The 16,892-nt window shown below is 37.0% G+C and overlaps 1 protein-coding gene across 1 annotated transcript in view; it reads left to right on the top strand.

Annotated features, from left to right (window-relative positions):
* The first annotated feature begins 1,324 nt into the window (after positions 1 to 1,324).
* The window catches only part of LOC135198054 (carboxypeptidase B1-like), a 28,322-nt gene continuing 12,754 nt past the window's right edge, over positions 1,325 to 16,892 (top strand). The window contains exons 1-2 of the mRNA XM_064225448.1: positions 1,325 to 1,481; positions 14,529 to 14,654. Of these exons, the coding sequence (XP_064081518.1) occupies positions 1,477 to 1,481; positions 14,529 to 14,654 (131 nt within the window). The 5' untranslated portion in view covers positions 1,325 to 1,476. The remainder of the gene's footprint in view (positions 1,482 to 14,528; positions 14,655 to 16,892) is intronic.

Raw genomic sequence — 16,892 nt, 5'->3', positions numbered from 1 at the left:
CTATCAGCTGACAATGAAATTATATGCTCTCCATTTATGTATATATATATATATATATATATATATATATATATATATATATATATGTATATATATATTATGTATGTATGTATAAATGGTGAATTCAGCCTTCACTTGATCATTCTAGCCTACTCCCTGTCATACATCTCGGCAGAAGTTTAATAATTCTGACTGGCTCCGGCAGTGTGGAAATATCTTGATCTTGAAAACAAACAAATAAACAAACAAACAAACACACACACACAACAGCAACAACAACGACAACAAATAACTTTCTGAGAACATCTTCATCTACTTGCTTCAGGAGACTATTGAATTTCGAGTCCTAAGTCCAGCAGAGATTAAATGAATAAAAGACATCAGCAAATATCTCAGAAAAGCTTTAAATATTATTTTTCATAATCACTCTCATTTTCGTCACCGATTTAAGCTTGCGTAGAATACCCAGTAAGCTGGTTTATTTTCTGCAACCTGACTAACTCCAGACTCTCTCTCTCTCTCTCTCTCTACACACACACGCACACACATATATATATCAATCCATATACTATATATATATCATATATTATATATATATTTTATATATATAGATATATATTTATGATAAAATATATTTATTTTTATATATATGCACCAAAAAAAAATATAGACGTCTTTTTCCCAAGATGATTAATTTTCAACGCAGTTTGCTTTCGCTTCAAAGCTCTGGAATGAGAAAGAATCCTGAAGAACCTCACATTGTCATTCGACGAGACAGTTTTGCCTTCCTTGTTTGAATGATAAAGCTTGACTTGTAATTCCGTATGGATACGTTATATCAGTATCTATTAATATCGTTCTCAGTTGATTCATTCAATAATAGCCAACGAAATTCAAATCCAAATGACCTGAAACGAGAACAACGAGGAAGTGAAGAAATCCAGAAATTCGGAACCAGAATTGGAAAGCGTAAGGAGAGCGCTAGCGACATAACTCAATACAATTCTGAAAGGAACGTCAAGTATGACACCCGGCGATGCTCTCCCAAATTCCAAGAAATCCAGGATGGCAGGGCCAACATCTCTAAATCAGACTGCCGTTGTTGTACGACGTGAAATGAAACGAGTATTGCTCCTCCCTGGAAAGATGACACTCATTTGTCTGGTTGACCTACTAGGCACTAGCCCTGTGGAGCACGCCCTCTGTTGGGGTTGGCCGCTTTCTTGCAGAGGGAAGATATACCTGCAGCCCCCACCACCATCCCCACCCCTCTCTCTCTCTCTCTCTCTCTGTGTCTCCCTCCCTCTACCATTGTGGACTATACCAAAGCCACCTATGCTCTTGGGTGCCCTCCTTGAATTCGGCTCATTTCTCTGTTAACGGGGGGAGCGTGTGAACGCTTCTGTGCGTCACATCTAGGAGCTGAGATTTTTTTTTTAGTGTTTGTGCTTTTGTTGTGCTAGCGGTTAACAAGAAATGACGTAAGTTTTTGCTTTTAGTAATACTTGTGCATTAGTGAACGGTTGATATGCCTGCTGTGTTTACATTTATAAATTATCTAGTATTAGAAACTGACGATGAGAGAAAGCTCAGCCCACTCAGTCTCACAGGATCTTATAGTGTGGTATTTATTCAATGCTGAGTATATTCGACTATTCCTTAATTATACAAATCTACGTAGTCTTATTTTCCGCGTGACACAAAAACCTGTAGCGTATCATACACTGCATGTTACGGAAGTTATTTAGGTTTACTAGACAAGGTGAGAAACGAGATGGAAAGCGTGACTCGAGAGAGAGAGAGAGAGAGAGAGAGAGAGAGAGAGAGAGAGAGAGAGAGAGAGTTTCTAAAGACTGACATCGTAGCTTTCCCTTCCTTCTCCTCATCCCCTCCCTCCCCTATTCTACTTTCAAACCTCCTCCACCCGCAACTCCACCACTACCATTTTCTACTCCAACTGTGCTAATTTTTTTCCGGTTTCTTTAGGGTACGCCGTAAACCTCTGGCTGCCACGGTTTTTTCTAACGGTAAAAAGAAAGAAGCCAATATTCCAGGTTAGAGGTATAAGTAGAATGTTTGGCTTTCTTTCTTTCTCTTCCTCGCGTCGATGGCTTTTAGCTTATTTTCGGTGACTTTTCACTTGCCAAAATTTGTTGTTGTTCCATGACCTTCGAACTCCGCTTCGGCCTTCAGGTGAACCGCCCAACAATCTGAGGGATTTGTGAATTGCTGTTCAGGAAGACCTGCGTAATATCATTTCCTTTGTGAAAAGGAAATGCAAATACCAGTTGATTAAACTTGCTGACATTTTCTGTCTTGCATGCAGATTCGATGCTGACTGGAAATGACATACTGTTATATAAATGAAGATTTGCTGAATGTGGGAGAGAGAAGAGGGGAGGAGAAACAAAGCAAAAGAGGAAGGAGTTATTGAAAGGTCGAAACATTTGTGGGGGTGACTACTGAGGATGTCAGAGGGACAAATAAGAGGTAAAAGCGTGAATGGATGTTTCACCAGGGTGCTTTAGGCATTCTAAGTGAGGGAAAGGCGCCTTTGTAAACGAGGAAGCTTGATACGGGAGACTAACAATTTGTATATCAGAGAGGTGTATGCCAGAATTTTGATCAAAGACAATTGACTAAGCCTGATAAAGGAATAGCTGTGTAGTTTTGGATAATAAAGTTGTGTAGGGCCAGAGTCTGTCATGAAGCAGGGTGGCAGGTGTGGTGATAAAGGAAACCGCTGTAAGGTCTATATATGGGGTTAGAGAAAGCTTATTAAGACTGATATGAAATGCAGAGAATTGTGAGACTATATGGTGCACAAGATAACTTGACGAGAGTAATAATAATAATAATAATAATAATAATAATAATAATAATAATAATAATAATAATAATATATATATATAATGTGTACACACATAATATATATATGTAAATATTACAGTAGAAGGGTTTTTCTCAGAGCCAGTGGCTGCCACACTGTTACTTCCACTTGAATCTTGGGTGAACGCCACATGAAGAAAACTTCCACAACCTTATTGCTTCATACACCTCTACAAAAGGCTCATCAGCAGCCTTTCAGTAAACTCCCTGCACACATTTCATCATTCACCACTACCTTGCATATGCTCCCTTGCCCTCTGGACCTAATGGCCCACCCTCCTAATTAACGTTTCCTCTTCTCCTCCACTTTTCCTTTGATGTTAGGCTCGGCGATTTTATGGTGTCAATGCAAAACCAGCAGTTTTATTTTCCATTTCAATTTTATTGACACGTTTCACTTAGTAGTCATTTTTGGCTTCAAACGAATTTCGACAACTAGTAATTTGGGATGAGGTTGCTAGCCCTATGTCTATCTCTGTCTCAGGCTGAGAACCAGTACATTTGACTTTTTGCCAAGCATAATGTGATGTAAGTACTATCCAGTCAAAGCCATTTTGCCTCTGTGGACCTATGCAGTGAATCATAAACCTAGTTGCAAGTCAGACGTAGCGGGTCACGCCCTGGATAGAGATGGGCACTGGGTAGCAACCTCATCCCAGAATACTTCCTGAGAATCGAAAGAACAGCATCTCCCGCTGCACCCCTCTCAAAGGCAATGGGCAACTAACTGCTTATGGAGGAAACGCGTCTTTAATTCAAGTAGAAGGCGACGCTACCTCTTGTGCATTGACCTCATAACACCGCTGAGCCTCACATCCAACGAAAAAGTGAAGAAGAAAAAAAACAAAGCTAGAGGAGGTTAAAAGAAACAGTGAGTATTTGTGCTCAACTCCCAATCCACAATCGTTGTGCCGAGGATCAAGGTAGGTTGGTTACCTGTGTCCTGATCGTCATGTTTTTGTATCCATGTTTTTATCGTTCGCTGACAGCAACCAAGAACTTGTCCAATCCCCGACAGACTCGTCTAAAGCAATGATATTCTCTGATTTTCAAAATGGTTGAAAACTGAATGGTGTTATTTAAACACAATATATATATATATATATATATATATATATTATATATATATATATAATATATATATATATATATAAATATATATATATATATATATATATATATATATAATATATATATATATATACTGTATGCGCGCGCCACACCCACAACACAAACACATAGTATATATATACATATATTATACATATATATATATATATATATGATATATATAATATAGTATATATATATTATATATATATATATTACTTTTTCAGCGTTAAGCTGTTTTCCTTTAACGTTTCCTTTAAAAAGAAAAAAAACAGAACATGACAATCAGGTTACAAAATTCCATGCTTTGGAAAACGGTGAATCGTGCAGAAAAACTCCCACGACATTAGTTGCATCACATCCGCACACTGAAGACTCATCAAGAGCACGTCAAGCTCCCTATACAAACGCGCACACTACAAGACACTATTTACCGGTGTCTTGCACATATTCTCACACTTTCTGGACATTAAGGCCATCCTTTCCATTACCATTTCCTCGACGTCTGTCAAAATTCCTCTCCTCCTTTCCTCCCCTCCCTCCTGCCACTTCTGATTTACATACAGTGTCGACCAACCCATTAGCTTTGTTTGTATGGTGTTTTCACGTTGCATGGAACCAGTGGTTATTCAGCAACGGGACCAACGGCTTTACGTGACTTCCGAACCACGTCGAGAGTGAACTTCTGTCACCAGAAATACACAACTCTAACCCCTCAATGGAATGCCCGGGAAGCGAACTCGCGGCCACCGAGGTGGCACGCCAACACCATACCGATCATGCCACTGAGGCGCTCACCAACCCATTAGCAATAATTATTTCTGAATGATCGACATCATCTCAAAATACTCTGACCCTTCCTTTCACCTACACTAACCTTTGTATCATTTCGACATATTTTAATATTTCCCACTTACACTACATATAATTCAAACACAGTTCATCTTCACCACATTCAACAACCACATTTCACTTCCATAAAGGGGAATTTGCTGAAAAATTCCCTCTTGTATTCCAGCATAGGCTTCCAGCCTTCCAGAGACAGTTCAAGTCTGTTCCCAGTCTTTTGCTCTCGCCCCTCTACATTTCTTGCCTCCCTGTTCTGATGCGCCTCTTCTCCCACCCCACCATAATCCACCACCTTTTTCGCCTAACACTTCCATGAAACATCCTGATTTCTTTCCCTAAATAGATAAGCTATTATTCGTTTATTTGCACCATGTCTAAGTGCAATCAAAATTCCAGCAATTTTTATTTTATTCATTTTGGTATTTTTTCTAAACAAGAAAGGGGATGAATCAGCACACCTCATGTACCTGGTCATTTGTTGACCTTCCCACTACAAGCCCACAGGATAAACATGATTTGTCACTGACCTCAAGAGAGGAGGTTTATCGCCCATTCGGGGTGTTTCCTCAGTCCAAGGAAACTCTTTCCTAAGCGTTCTTCTGCCTCGAGGGGCAACATACCTCAAACCAATGTCACTTCCCAGGACAGCAATGTGTAGGAATCTAGGTTATCCTCGGTAAATAGACTGACCTGACGATGTGACTGTAATTGGGCTCAAAAGAGGCTCATCGAGGGGCAAGATACATTAGAATCCCTAGCCACCGGCACTTCCTAAGGAAACATCGTCCAAGTAGTAATGCTTACCACCACAGTCGTTATACTTGACTGGCCTAATTAGATATATATGCACACACAGTATTCCTTTTTCCTATCTGGAGGGGTGGCTTCAGATTTCACTTTCATCCTAGTTCTCAGGAAATACTTTCGGGGGGTATCGTTCTCAGCTCTACGAGTATGTGCTGCTTTACTCACCTCAACCAGCTAAACCAGGGCGCAACAAATTTTGCATAAAACTAATCAAATCTTTTTTCCTTGTGGGGTTGGTGAGATAAGCTTTTATGTATACATTATATATATATATATATATATATATATATATATATATATATATATATATATATATATATATATATATATATATATAAATATCTATATTATATTCTGTGTGTGTAATCAAAGTGGGAGACGGAACGCATGTCGAAATCATTATCCTTTTTGCTTTTCAGAAGCCGGGGCGATGCAGTTAGCTTTTAGGAATATGGGCTCTTCCTGATTCGAGTTTCCCTTATGGTCATTTTTGTTTTGTAAAACCGGATTACAAGTCTTGGATAATTTCTTTTTTATTCCTTTGTTATTTGCAAACACTGGAACATAGTCGTGTTTTTCTCTCTGTCGGTGGCCCTTTGCGAAGAAATTGGAATACTTTATATTCTCCCGTTATGCATTCTCTCGTCCTCCTTGTCTGCTTCTCTTAATATGGCAGCTGTTGCTGTTACTTATGTCTGTCTGTCTGTCGTGCTGTCTGAACTTTTCATTGTGTATCCGCGGTTCTGCCTGTGTACAGGGCTATGCAGTTTTGAGAAATGTTTTCCCTTGCTGTCGACTACTTCACCATAGCTATTATGTATTTCGAATCATTAATTGCCTAAGTTAAGAATTTTATGTTGTCAAGATTATGATTTTTCAGTATGTCAAATTGCTTGCTAATACTAAGCAGTTGAGTAAATTGTGGATATACAATGATGAATGAAAAATCTGATTATTTTTTTTATCGCTTCGCAAAAATAAAAAAATAAAAATGAAGACTTGTCAGGAAAAAGTTCACTTTCCTCACAACACAACACAGTTGGCTTGCCTCAATAATCGGCATAATCTGTTCGAAGGTCGTCGGCTGACCTTCCAGGCAGGACAAGACATTTTTTTCTTTTGTCACACGTAACCATCTTAGCAACGCCAAAGAAATGTGGTACCCCTCCAACACTCGCGGACCAACGCCTGGTGAAAAGGGATAGTTCGCCATAAAAAGCGACAGTTACGACCGCTGTTGCAAAAACTAGACGCACTTGGGTGAAATGGGAAGGAAAGGTCTCGCCCTCTTCCTTCTTTCTTCTTCATCTTCTTAATTTCGTTAGACCTATTCTTCCTCAAAATAACAGGTTGTGATTTTACTGCTATTTTGTTTCTAAAACCGAGTGACTGCTTGTCTTTATATTTCAGGGCAGATTGGATTTTGAGCTTCTGAGATCTTTTGATTTTGTAGAGCTACAACTGTTTTGTGTAAAAATTGAGCAGCTTTTTAAAACCAAACTATGTTGATCCTGATTATGAAGCATATGTTCACCATCAGGTATAAAATCAAGTGTATTCTAGCCTCAAATAAGATACGCGTTTTATGCTTCTATTACTTGAGAAATTCTTAAAATATAAGAAGCAGAGATTTTCCTCGTAGCATACTCTACAGTATTAAATCGACTGTTTTAATGATAGTTTATTAAGTGCAAACTCATAATCCTCAATCCAGGATTAAAATGTAAATTACAAGAAATTCACTTTTGCATCTCCAAACTATTTTCTATGGATGATATGTGACTGGAAGTTTATCGCTCTTTGCTTGGAAAGAGAAACGATGACTACAAAAGTATGAATGTCGTATTATTTTGTTAAATATGCTATGAAGGGCAAAGAAGCGGGAAGGGAAGGCAGGGATGGATCTTTCCCTTAAACAACAGATCAGTTGGCACCTGCTCGAATGATAACGCGCATTTGGTTACACTATGGGTGCTTTGATTTATCCCTTCACACATAAGATAGCCGATATTATATACTACATGGTTGAAGACATTCTGGTTATTTCCATCTCATTTCTTATAGAATTATTCACAAACTATTGGATTCATGGAAGACTCCCAACCCAAATGAAATAAGGCTCAAATTGAAGGAGCAATCTCTCGATTGCCAAGATTAATAGAGCCAAGCCCCTGTTAGAGAAGGGCGAAATCCGCATAAGGGCAAGTAATAAAAATCTACAATTGGTGAAGGGCACCTCCGAACCTTTCCTTACCTAATCTTGTCATTACAACATATCTACAAACACTCTGTATGCTTATAAACAACAACCATCACACTTTAAACTGAAAACTTTATGCAAAAGGCAATTATCTACCTTTTTCCCAATACTTGTAACAAAATATACTGTAAAATTACACAGAAAAAAAGGCAACCCGCCCCCTCTCTCTCTCTAGTAAATGACAGTTGGGTAAGTAGCCCAATTGTCTTTACCACAAGGTGCCATGGTTTTATGACCATTAATGCATTTTTAATATAGTAACTTGCTTGTCAGTTGTTACCATATTGTATTACCATACACGAGATATAAAATGTGTATTGTGTGAACCATTGACCTAAGGCTAGGTGTTACACTTACAGTATTCATTGAATAAGTCAAATAATCTATTACGAGTATTTAAGGTAAATAAAACTGATATTTTACTCACTGAATCCATTTATATTGTATTTTTGTCATGATATATTATCACTGAATTGTGCATAAAAAAAGCTACTTGTCATATGCATTTGTTTAAGCTAGGATAATGTTCACGGTCTCAGAATCAGCTGATTTAAGCCTACTATCGAGAGAATTATGAGGAACATTTTTTAGTTTCTAACAAACATAATTACTGAAATTATTATTTTTATTTTTGGACATAAATGAAAAGTGGGTATACGAAGGTAAACTAACATATTTTATGTTACAATAAAATCCTCAAAACCACATAACAGCTGTTTCCCGATTCGTTTGTTCACGTTGTACTCGATGTTGTTTATGTCCGTTTGTTGATAAGTGGTTGTCAATTATGAGATGATAGAATGCGCAATTGTATGAGTGCTATGGGGAAATTACCGTTTAAGCGATGGCTTCGTTGCGAGACCGATAGTCATCTTATTTGTTTCTGGTTGGGTCCATCTGTTAGTATTCAACTTCATGGCATGAAAAGGCACTGATAATATATACTCCACTAAACATGTACTTGGTACTAAAGTCAATTTTGACGAAACGTTGCTGGTAGACATTCTTGGCCTCTCTTTGTTTCGAAGTCATTCATTTGCTTAAAACAAGCACTAACGAAATTGGAGATTTCTAGATAAAGGAAGACTGCAGCTAAAGGTTGTTTTCCTTTCAAGTGTTCGGAAAGAAGCTTCGGGAAAGGGACGATACATCGTTCAGAGGCTCTGGATCCAAAGTCCAGACTTTATGTTGTTAAATAATCTACCATTATCCTCGTTCTCGCGTCCTCAGGTTATGACTGATATCGTCGTAGGCTACTTGCCTGCAAGGCCAGTGCGCACGCCCGTATACCTTGAAAGTTCCTGTTCAGTGTCACACGGAGATACTAAAAGTTACTAGTTTATCCTTCTGGATGATGCAAACCAGTTTTAGAGACTTTGAGATCCTTTTTTGTTAAATCGAGGCTTCAGTAACATAAATGGGATATTCTTAAGCTGCAACGACAGTGCTCTGTTTGAGAATGTTTCTTGGAAGCAGCATCTGGTTTTTGGTACTAATTTCATTTAGTCAAATGTGCAGATATTAACCCAACAAGAATATCTAACATCTTGGATAAAGAACAAGTTCCCTACATGTTTCACTCAACTAACTGTCCTATGGCCGATGGTAGCTAATATGACTTAAAATGAGAATTAACATGAATTAGCTAGCAAAATATTGTACGCATGAACCCTTAAAAAAATAAGGCATTTTTCAAAAGTGACATAGATACGATTGAAGTATTATCGCCTTGCCTCTAGATGGTCCGGCTATATGAAACCACCACACACCGATTAGCAAAAAAAATTTACCTATAACTATTTTTTGGGGTAACTAGAACTTTGATTATATATGTTTCCACTCATAATTTACATCTGGAATTTACACGCAGGTTAAGTGTTTGGATGTTTCCGTATGCTGGAAGACTCAACAGTTTTCATCATAAGTTCTCGATGTCTCGAAGTGCTGTACGAAAGGCGTTATCAAATATCTTGGAAAGTATACAAAGCATACAAGCAAGAGGGTTTCTCATGATCACTCGATCGCATATATATATATATATATATATATATATATATATATATATATATATATATATATATATCTATATACATATATATATATATATATATATATATATATATATATATATATATATATATATATATATATATATATATATATATATATATATATATATATATATATATATATATATATATATATATATATATATATATATATATATATATATATATATATATATATATATATATATATATATTAAAGTCTATTTGTCCATCTCTTAATATGCCTTCTAACAGGAGAAGCCTTGCGTAGAAGTTCTAACAGAAACAGAAAAAACCTTGCGTAGAAGTTCTTAATAGAACAAACCTTGTGTAGAAGTTTTACTCAAGGTCTCTTCTGTTAAAAAAGTCTGAGGTATAACTCTAAGGCAACCGAAGATATAAGACAAGCCTAGATGCTCGTGTGCCCTTGATGAACATTTTCACTCTATCCATTCCATTTGCACATCTGCCACTGACTTGGTACTTAATTCCTGTCAATATCTATAAAATTGGAGTCTAAAGCATCTAAGGTCTCAACCTTTCTGGAATGAATTAAGGCAACGGCAACCTGTCGCGTATTGCAAAAGACGTGTGTCTTGCAATCACTGGGTAAAATCCCCTGGTGCTCCAGGTGAAGCCGAAAGAGATTAAAAAGCCCCAAAAAATCCACGAATTCTAACCACCTCAAGCTGGAGTCTTATTTCAATCCCCGTAAGCGGTGCAAGATAAGATGTCCGTCGCTCCCTTGTAAAGGTCACTTGAGAGGTAGAAGAAGTTGGTATTTTTTCCCCCTTCAAGGTCAACGGGACACATTTCTTTCCCGCAGCGAGCAAGTTTCTTTCCTGGCCCTGAATATGCTTAGGAAAGATCACAGGTCACGTGGCTGAGGCTAAGCTTGAACCAGAGACAATTTCCCCACTATGTCATCACGTGAATGATGTAATTCAAGTAAATTTACAATTTCTTGTTAAGATTTATTACAATAACTCATATGTATGTAGTCATGCAACTATCTCTGAAATAAAACGTATCTTCAGAATTTTAGAAAATGGTTTGCCTTTATATTAGACGTAAGAATGCGGGAACTGGGTTTTAAGGCTAGCAACCTTGGCTCTATGCGACACCTTACTGCATAATTGGTCAACGAAGACCATTAGTAGAGCAAGGAAACTGTTACCTTTCTTTTTATATTTACTTTAATATTCAAGATGAAAAAACTATATGGGAATGAACTCCTCTTAACATGATAGATCATATTGCCTAGACCTTTCACACTTAAGACCTGGATTTCTTAATCTCCTATCTACTGCAAATTCCTCATGCCTTTTGTAGTGGCAATGTACGGATATGGGGGTACGTCTAACGTTTGGCTTATCTTGTGGAGTAAAGCCAGCCTTGAGTCATTTTCAAAACGTCTTAGTTTCTATTATCATCCCACAAACAGATATATAATAAATAGATTAAAAAATCATTCTAAGAAAAGCAAAGACGGAATATTAATAAGTAAAGTAAAATAAGTTTAAACATCCGTTTCTTTAAACGTCTCCGTATTGGTGAACCAGGAACTTCCCCACCATCGATTACGAAAGAATCACTTTTCATTTCAGCATTGCGGGGAACATCGAACATTAGCGCCACCTTACAGACTTCTGGTTAACCTTTCATGGTTTTGTACTTATATTTTTTTTTAAGTGCGTTGTTGAATTGACTTAGCTCCGAATATTTTGACGTTCATGCTTTCTTCTCTGAGGGGGGGTGGGGGGGGGGGGATCCTCATAGGTTGTCAAGCCATGGGAATTTCGTTCGATGTTGAAACCGGCTTATAATTTGAGTATTGGTTATTATCTTATCCTGTTCTTCGAGGCATCGTTCGTAAGGTTTATGGCATCTAGTTTTAGTCTCTTTTATCTTTTGTTTTCTTTTCTAAAAGATTTTCCTCTGAGGTCTGAGATTTCGCTCTTGTACTGTTTTGTGCAATGCATGGGCTATTGAGTCGGAGCCTGTTTGATTTTCATTATTCTATTTTTTATATGCCTAAGTTATTGCATGTTAGTTTGGAAATAATTTTAATCGAGACGTCAGAGAAAAGGGAAGAGAAGGGCGAAGAATATGGAAGAATGGGGCCTGATTCAACAAGGAACTGTCTCTTCGTCTCTTGAAAAACGAAAGGTTATGGTCGAAGCCCCTCTCTAAACCATGGTTACAGTCATCATGCATTTTAGATGTATTTACTCATTATTCTGACTTTGCATGACCCGACAGATTGACATTACCAAAGCACGTCAGAAAAAAGTATTAACCCAATTATTTACAGGTTTTCGGTCGGGTACCCATTGATATTCTTAGAATTTTAGGACTTACCCAAATTTAGGTTTATCAGTAATTTTCTGAAATACTGCAACAGTTGTATAGGACATTTTTGCCCTGATACTTAAAATTCTAATGTTAATGATTAAGCGGTAATAAAATTAAAGATAGTAAAAACATATATATTTTTTTACGGTTTCAAACTCTGCTTAAGTTAGCTTCTGTGCAGTAAGAAGGTAGGATGGGAGTGGGGGAAGGTGTTGTACACTCGACAAGAAAAGTGAAGATACAGTTTTCATTAGTTCATCGGATTTCCCATTTGTTTTTACTGAAAAGACATAATATTGCTAAATTTACTCTAGAATATCAAAATACACTGCAAATTATATCATATAAGTTAAAACTGCAAAACAAAACCGTCCAGATACTTAAAAACACGATATATGTCCGAAGTAATTGGAATTTCTCAGATGGATTCGTTCACAGAGATCTGATAGATAGAATGTGAAGTTCTGATTGTAGTACTATGTATCACGACGACAATATTTACTCATTTCCCTTCATGAACAGGGATATTATTGCATCATCGTAAGTGGTGAATGCAATTATTTTAGTTTCTACAAACTCATGTTTGTATTGCAACACGATTAAAGTTAGCTGACATCAATGGCAGTCAATGTTGCGACGGCTAAGGTATGTTGAGCAAATCTAGTTGCATCTGCAAGAGCGTTTTCTATGATGTAAGGAGGAGCCCTAGAACTCCGAGCGGGAAAGCGCAAGTCACTGGATACTGGCTTACGTAACAGATTTCCCACTTTGACGTTGACATGGATCGAATGCTAGTTGCTGTTTACAAAGCTGTTGTCTTTAAACATAAATCTTTATCAAGGTTAAAATAGCATGTCAGCTCAAAGGTTTTCTGGCTATATGCTCCCATTACAAAGCAGTTCGTAGTATCCTACAGCCCTACACGACTGCATTTCTTTGCCGCGAGGCTGAAAGATCTCCCAACACATCAGCATTTTTTGCACGATATAAAACTTTAATTGCCTGTGCAATACATATTGAGTTATTTGTGGTAATAAATATTTCTACTTAACACAGCTTTTTTTGTGAATGATTTGTGGATGAAACCCGATTTTCGAAAATACGAATGACCGCAGCCTGTGTCTAAAATTTTCCACGTCTTTTTACAATCTTTGAATGTTACGGCAACTGTCGAATGAAATCAAGATTAGGGTATGAATTTCTAAGAAAATTAACTTGAATAATATGATCCTTCAAATTTCATCTAGCAGAGTGTAGCAAGATCTTGGCAGTCATATCAACCTGTTTCCCAGGTATCTGTGCACCGATTCACTGCTACTTTCTTCTGCCTTTCCCAGTCACAAGTCCGTCACCAATGCTATAATTCTCTCTCTCTCCCCACTTTAAAAACACATTTGAAATAATATTATCACTCAATCTCTCAAAGTAAATATAATGAATTAAGTTTCTCTATAGATAGACCTATGCTTGCACTCTCTCTCTATCCCTCTCTCTTCCAAGTTTCTCTCTCTCTCTCTCTCCCCCAACTTTTGAAACATTTGAAAAAATATTATCACTTAATCTCTCAAAGTAAATGTAATGAATTAAGTATCTATATCGATAGTCCTATGCTTGCGCGCTCTCTCTCTATCGTCATAATATTTCATTCTTTACTGTATTGTTCCTCACGATTTCCACAAGTACTGCCCAAAATTTTAAAACACTTTTTCTCATTGTTTAAGATCCGTCTTCAATTGTTTATGAATTTTACGTCAGTTTAGTGTCAAACATTACCTATAAATAAGGTTTCACAGTAGGTTTTAAAAATGGATGATCGATATTCTACCCTGAACTGACGTTACCATACTAACATTAATGAATAATATAGAGCCTGTTTTTACATTCAAGTATAAATGATTATAGGACCTCTACAGAATCTTTATGGTGTAAAGTTAATGGAAATCTAGAAAGCAACAAACGCTATGATTTTGAAGCTCCGCCCCCTTTCTAGAGTTGCCAGGTGTGGCATTATTATTTAAAAAAACTGTATCTTAACTTTCCTTGCCGAGTGTACAATTGTATAACTGATATTGTTATTCGGATATGAACATTAAACCTGCAATATAAAAAAATCTACAAAACTCCCTATTAATGTATTGCGTCGCTTATCATTTAATCATTAAATCAACGACGACATACATAGCTAATTTTGTAATTCTTTATCTTGACAGCATGGAAGGAAGAGGAAGACGAACGGGGGCGCCCAGAGCAAGAACTGTGATCTTCGCCATGTTGATGTTGACGTCTGTCACCGCGTCATTGGCAGTGAATGTCGAGCCTCGGGCTAATTATAATGGGTTTGTTCCTGGTTTTTAGATCAGTTCGTGACACTTCGTCTCTCTGGTGCCTTAATTCAACTTCTCTATGCGATTACGTCCAGATGTGTAATCGTGCTTCTTTCTTTCACATATTTTTCTTTCTATCTACAAGGCTTCGTAGGAGCTTTTATGTATATCATTTGATATTTGTTCTTACGATGGCCTACAGTAATTAACTGATGCTTTTCCTTCGTTTCTCAGTTTTGATCTCTGAAATATATAAGTATTCTTATTACAAAGATTCTTCCCAAGTCCGTTTGGTCAGTAACTATCGAGTTGAGAGTAAACGGATTTTGGCCACTTTCAAAGACAAGCCTCATCTGGTTTGAGAGAAGAATAAACTAACGGAATGAGGAGCATATAAATACGTCTTCCTACCAATTTGATCAGTCTAACAATGCTAAAAGCAGTAGATTTTTTTATTCGATACTCAACGCAATGTCTGAAAGTGTCTGCAAACAGTTTTTTATCAACTAAATCTTTCATGGGATTTAGACAAAGACAGATGAATAAAGATAGCCCACTGAGAGTAAGTTTCCTATATTCAAGCAAGGATATGTAGTGCTAATGTAGAGTTGTTTATTAAGTACCCTACACTTACTATTGATATTGATTCGTTCTCCTCTCAGACATTTTGCAAAGCACGAATTTCTTCAACGTTGGGATCCACAGCCATTCAGCATTACACAAATGAGAGAGAGTCGTTTAGTGATTGAGGTCCCAAAGTCTTTCAAACACAGAGAATGAAGTCACAAAGTCTTTCACACACAAAAAAAGGAGTCCCAAAGTCTTTCAGACTCAAAGAACTAATTCGCAAAGTCTTTCACACACAAAGCATGATGTCCCAGATCCTTTCAAACTCAAAGAATGAAGTTAAAAAGTCTTTCAAACACAAAAAATTGAAGTCCTAAAGTCTTTCAAACTCAAAGAATGAAGTTCTAAAGTCTTTCAAACACAAAGAACGAAGTCCTAAAGTCTTTCAAACTCAAAGAACGAAGTCCTAAAGTCTTTCAAACACAAAGAATGAAGTCCTAAAGTCTTTCAAACTCAAAGAACGAAGTCCTAAAGTCTTTCAAACACAAAGAATGAAGTCCTAAAGTCTTTCAAACACAAAGAACGAAGTCCTAAAGTCTTTCAAACTCAAAGAATGAAGTTCTAGTCTTTCAAACACAAAGAACGAAGTCCTAAAGTCTTTCAAAAACAAAGAACGAAGTCCTAAAGTCTTTCAAACACAAAGAATGAAGTCCTAAAGTCTTTCAAACACAAAGAACGAAGTCCTAAAGAACGAAGTCCTAAAGAACGAAGTCCTAAAGTCTCTCAAACACAAAGAACGAAGTCCTAAAGTCTCTCAAACACAAAGAACGAAGTCCTAAAGTCTTTCAAACTCAAAAGAACGAAGTCCTAGTCTTTCAAACACAAAGAACGAAGTCCTAAAGTCTTTCAAAAACAAAGAACGAAGTCCTAAAGTCTTTCAAACACAAAGAATGAAGTCCTAAAGTCTTTCAAACTCAAAGAACGAAGTCCTAAAGTCTTTCAAACACAAAGAACGAAGTCCTAAAGAATGAAGTCCTAAAGTCTCTCAAACACAAAGAACAAAGTCCTAAAGTCTCTCAAACACAAAGAACGAAGTCCTAAAGTCTTTCAAACTCAAAGAACGAAGTCCTAAAGTCTTTCAAACACAAAGAATGAAGTCCTAAAGTCTTTCAAACACAAAGAACGAAGTCCTAAAGTCTTTCAAACTCAAAGAACGAAGTCCTAAAGTCATTCAAACACAAAGAATGAAGTCCTAAAGTCTTTCAAACTCAAAGAACGAAGTCCTAAAGTCTTTCAAACACAAAGAACGAAGTCCTAAAGAACGAAGTCCTAAAGTCTCTCAAACACAAAGAACGAAGTCCTAAAGTCTCTCAAACACAAAGAACGAAGTCCTAAAGTCTTTCAAACTCAAAGAACGAAGTCCTAAAGTCTTTCAAACACAAAGAACGAACTTCTAAAGTCTTTCAAACGCAAAGAACCAAGAAGTCCCAAAGTCTTTCAAGCACAAAGGAATGTATACCATGATATGCACGCCAGAAACTTTTCCGAAAGTACCGTTGAGGAGTGTTCATACGATTTGATGTCAATAACTCAGTAAATTCTATCATTCGGGCGGTCCAGTAAAGCCAAACAACTCAAAGACAGACGTAACTGATGCAACATATTTATGACTACTTTTTGTGC

Source organism: Macrobrachium nipponense, chromosome 21 (assembly GCF_015104395.2).
Source record: "Macrobrachium nipponense isolate FS-2020 chromosome 21, ASM1510439v2, whole genome shotgun sequence".
Lineage (NCBI taxonomy): Eukaryota > Metazoa > Arthropoda > Malacostraca > Decapoda > Palaemonidae > Macrobrachium > Macrobrachium nipponense.
This window is presented reverse-complemented; position numbering and strand designations above follow the sequence as displayed.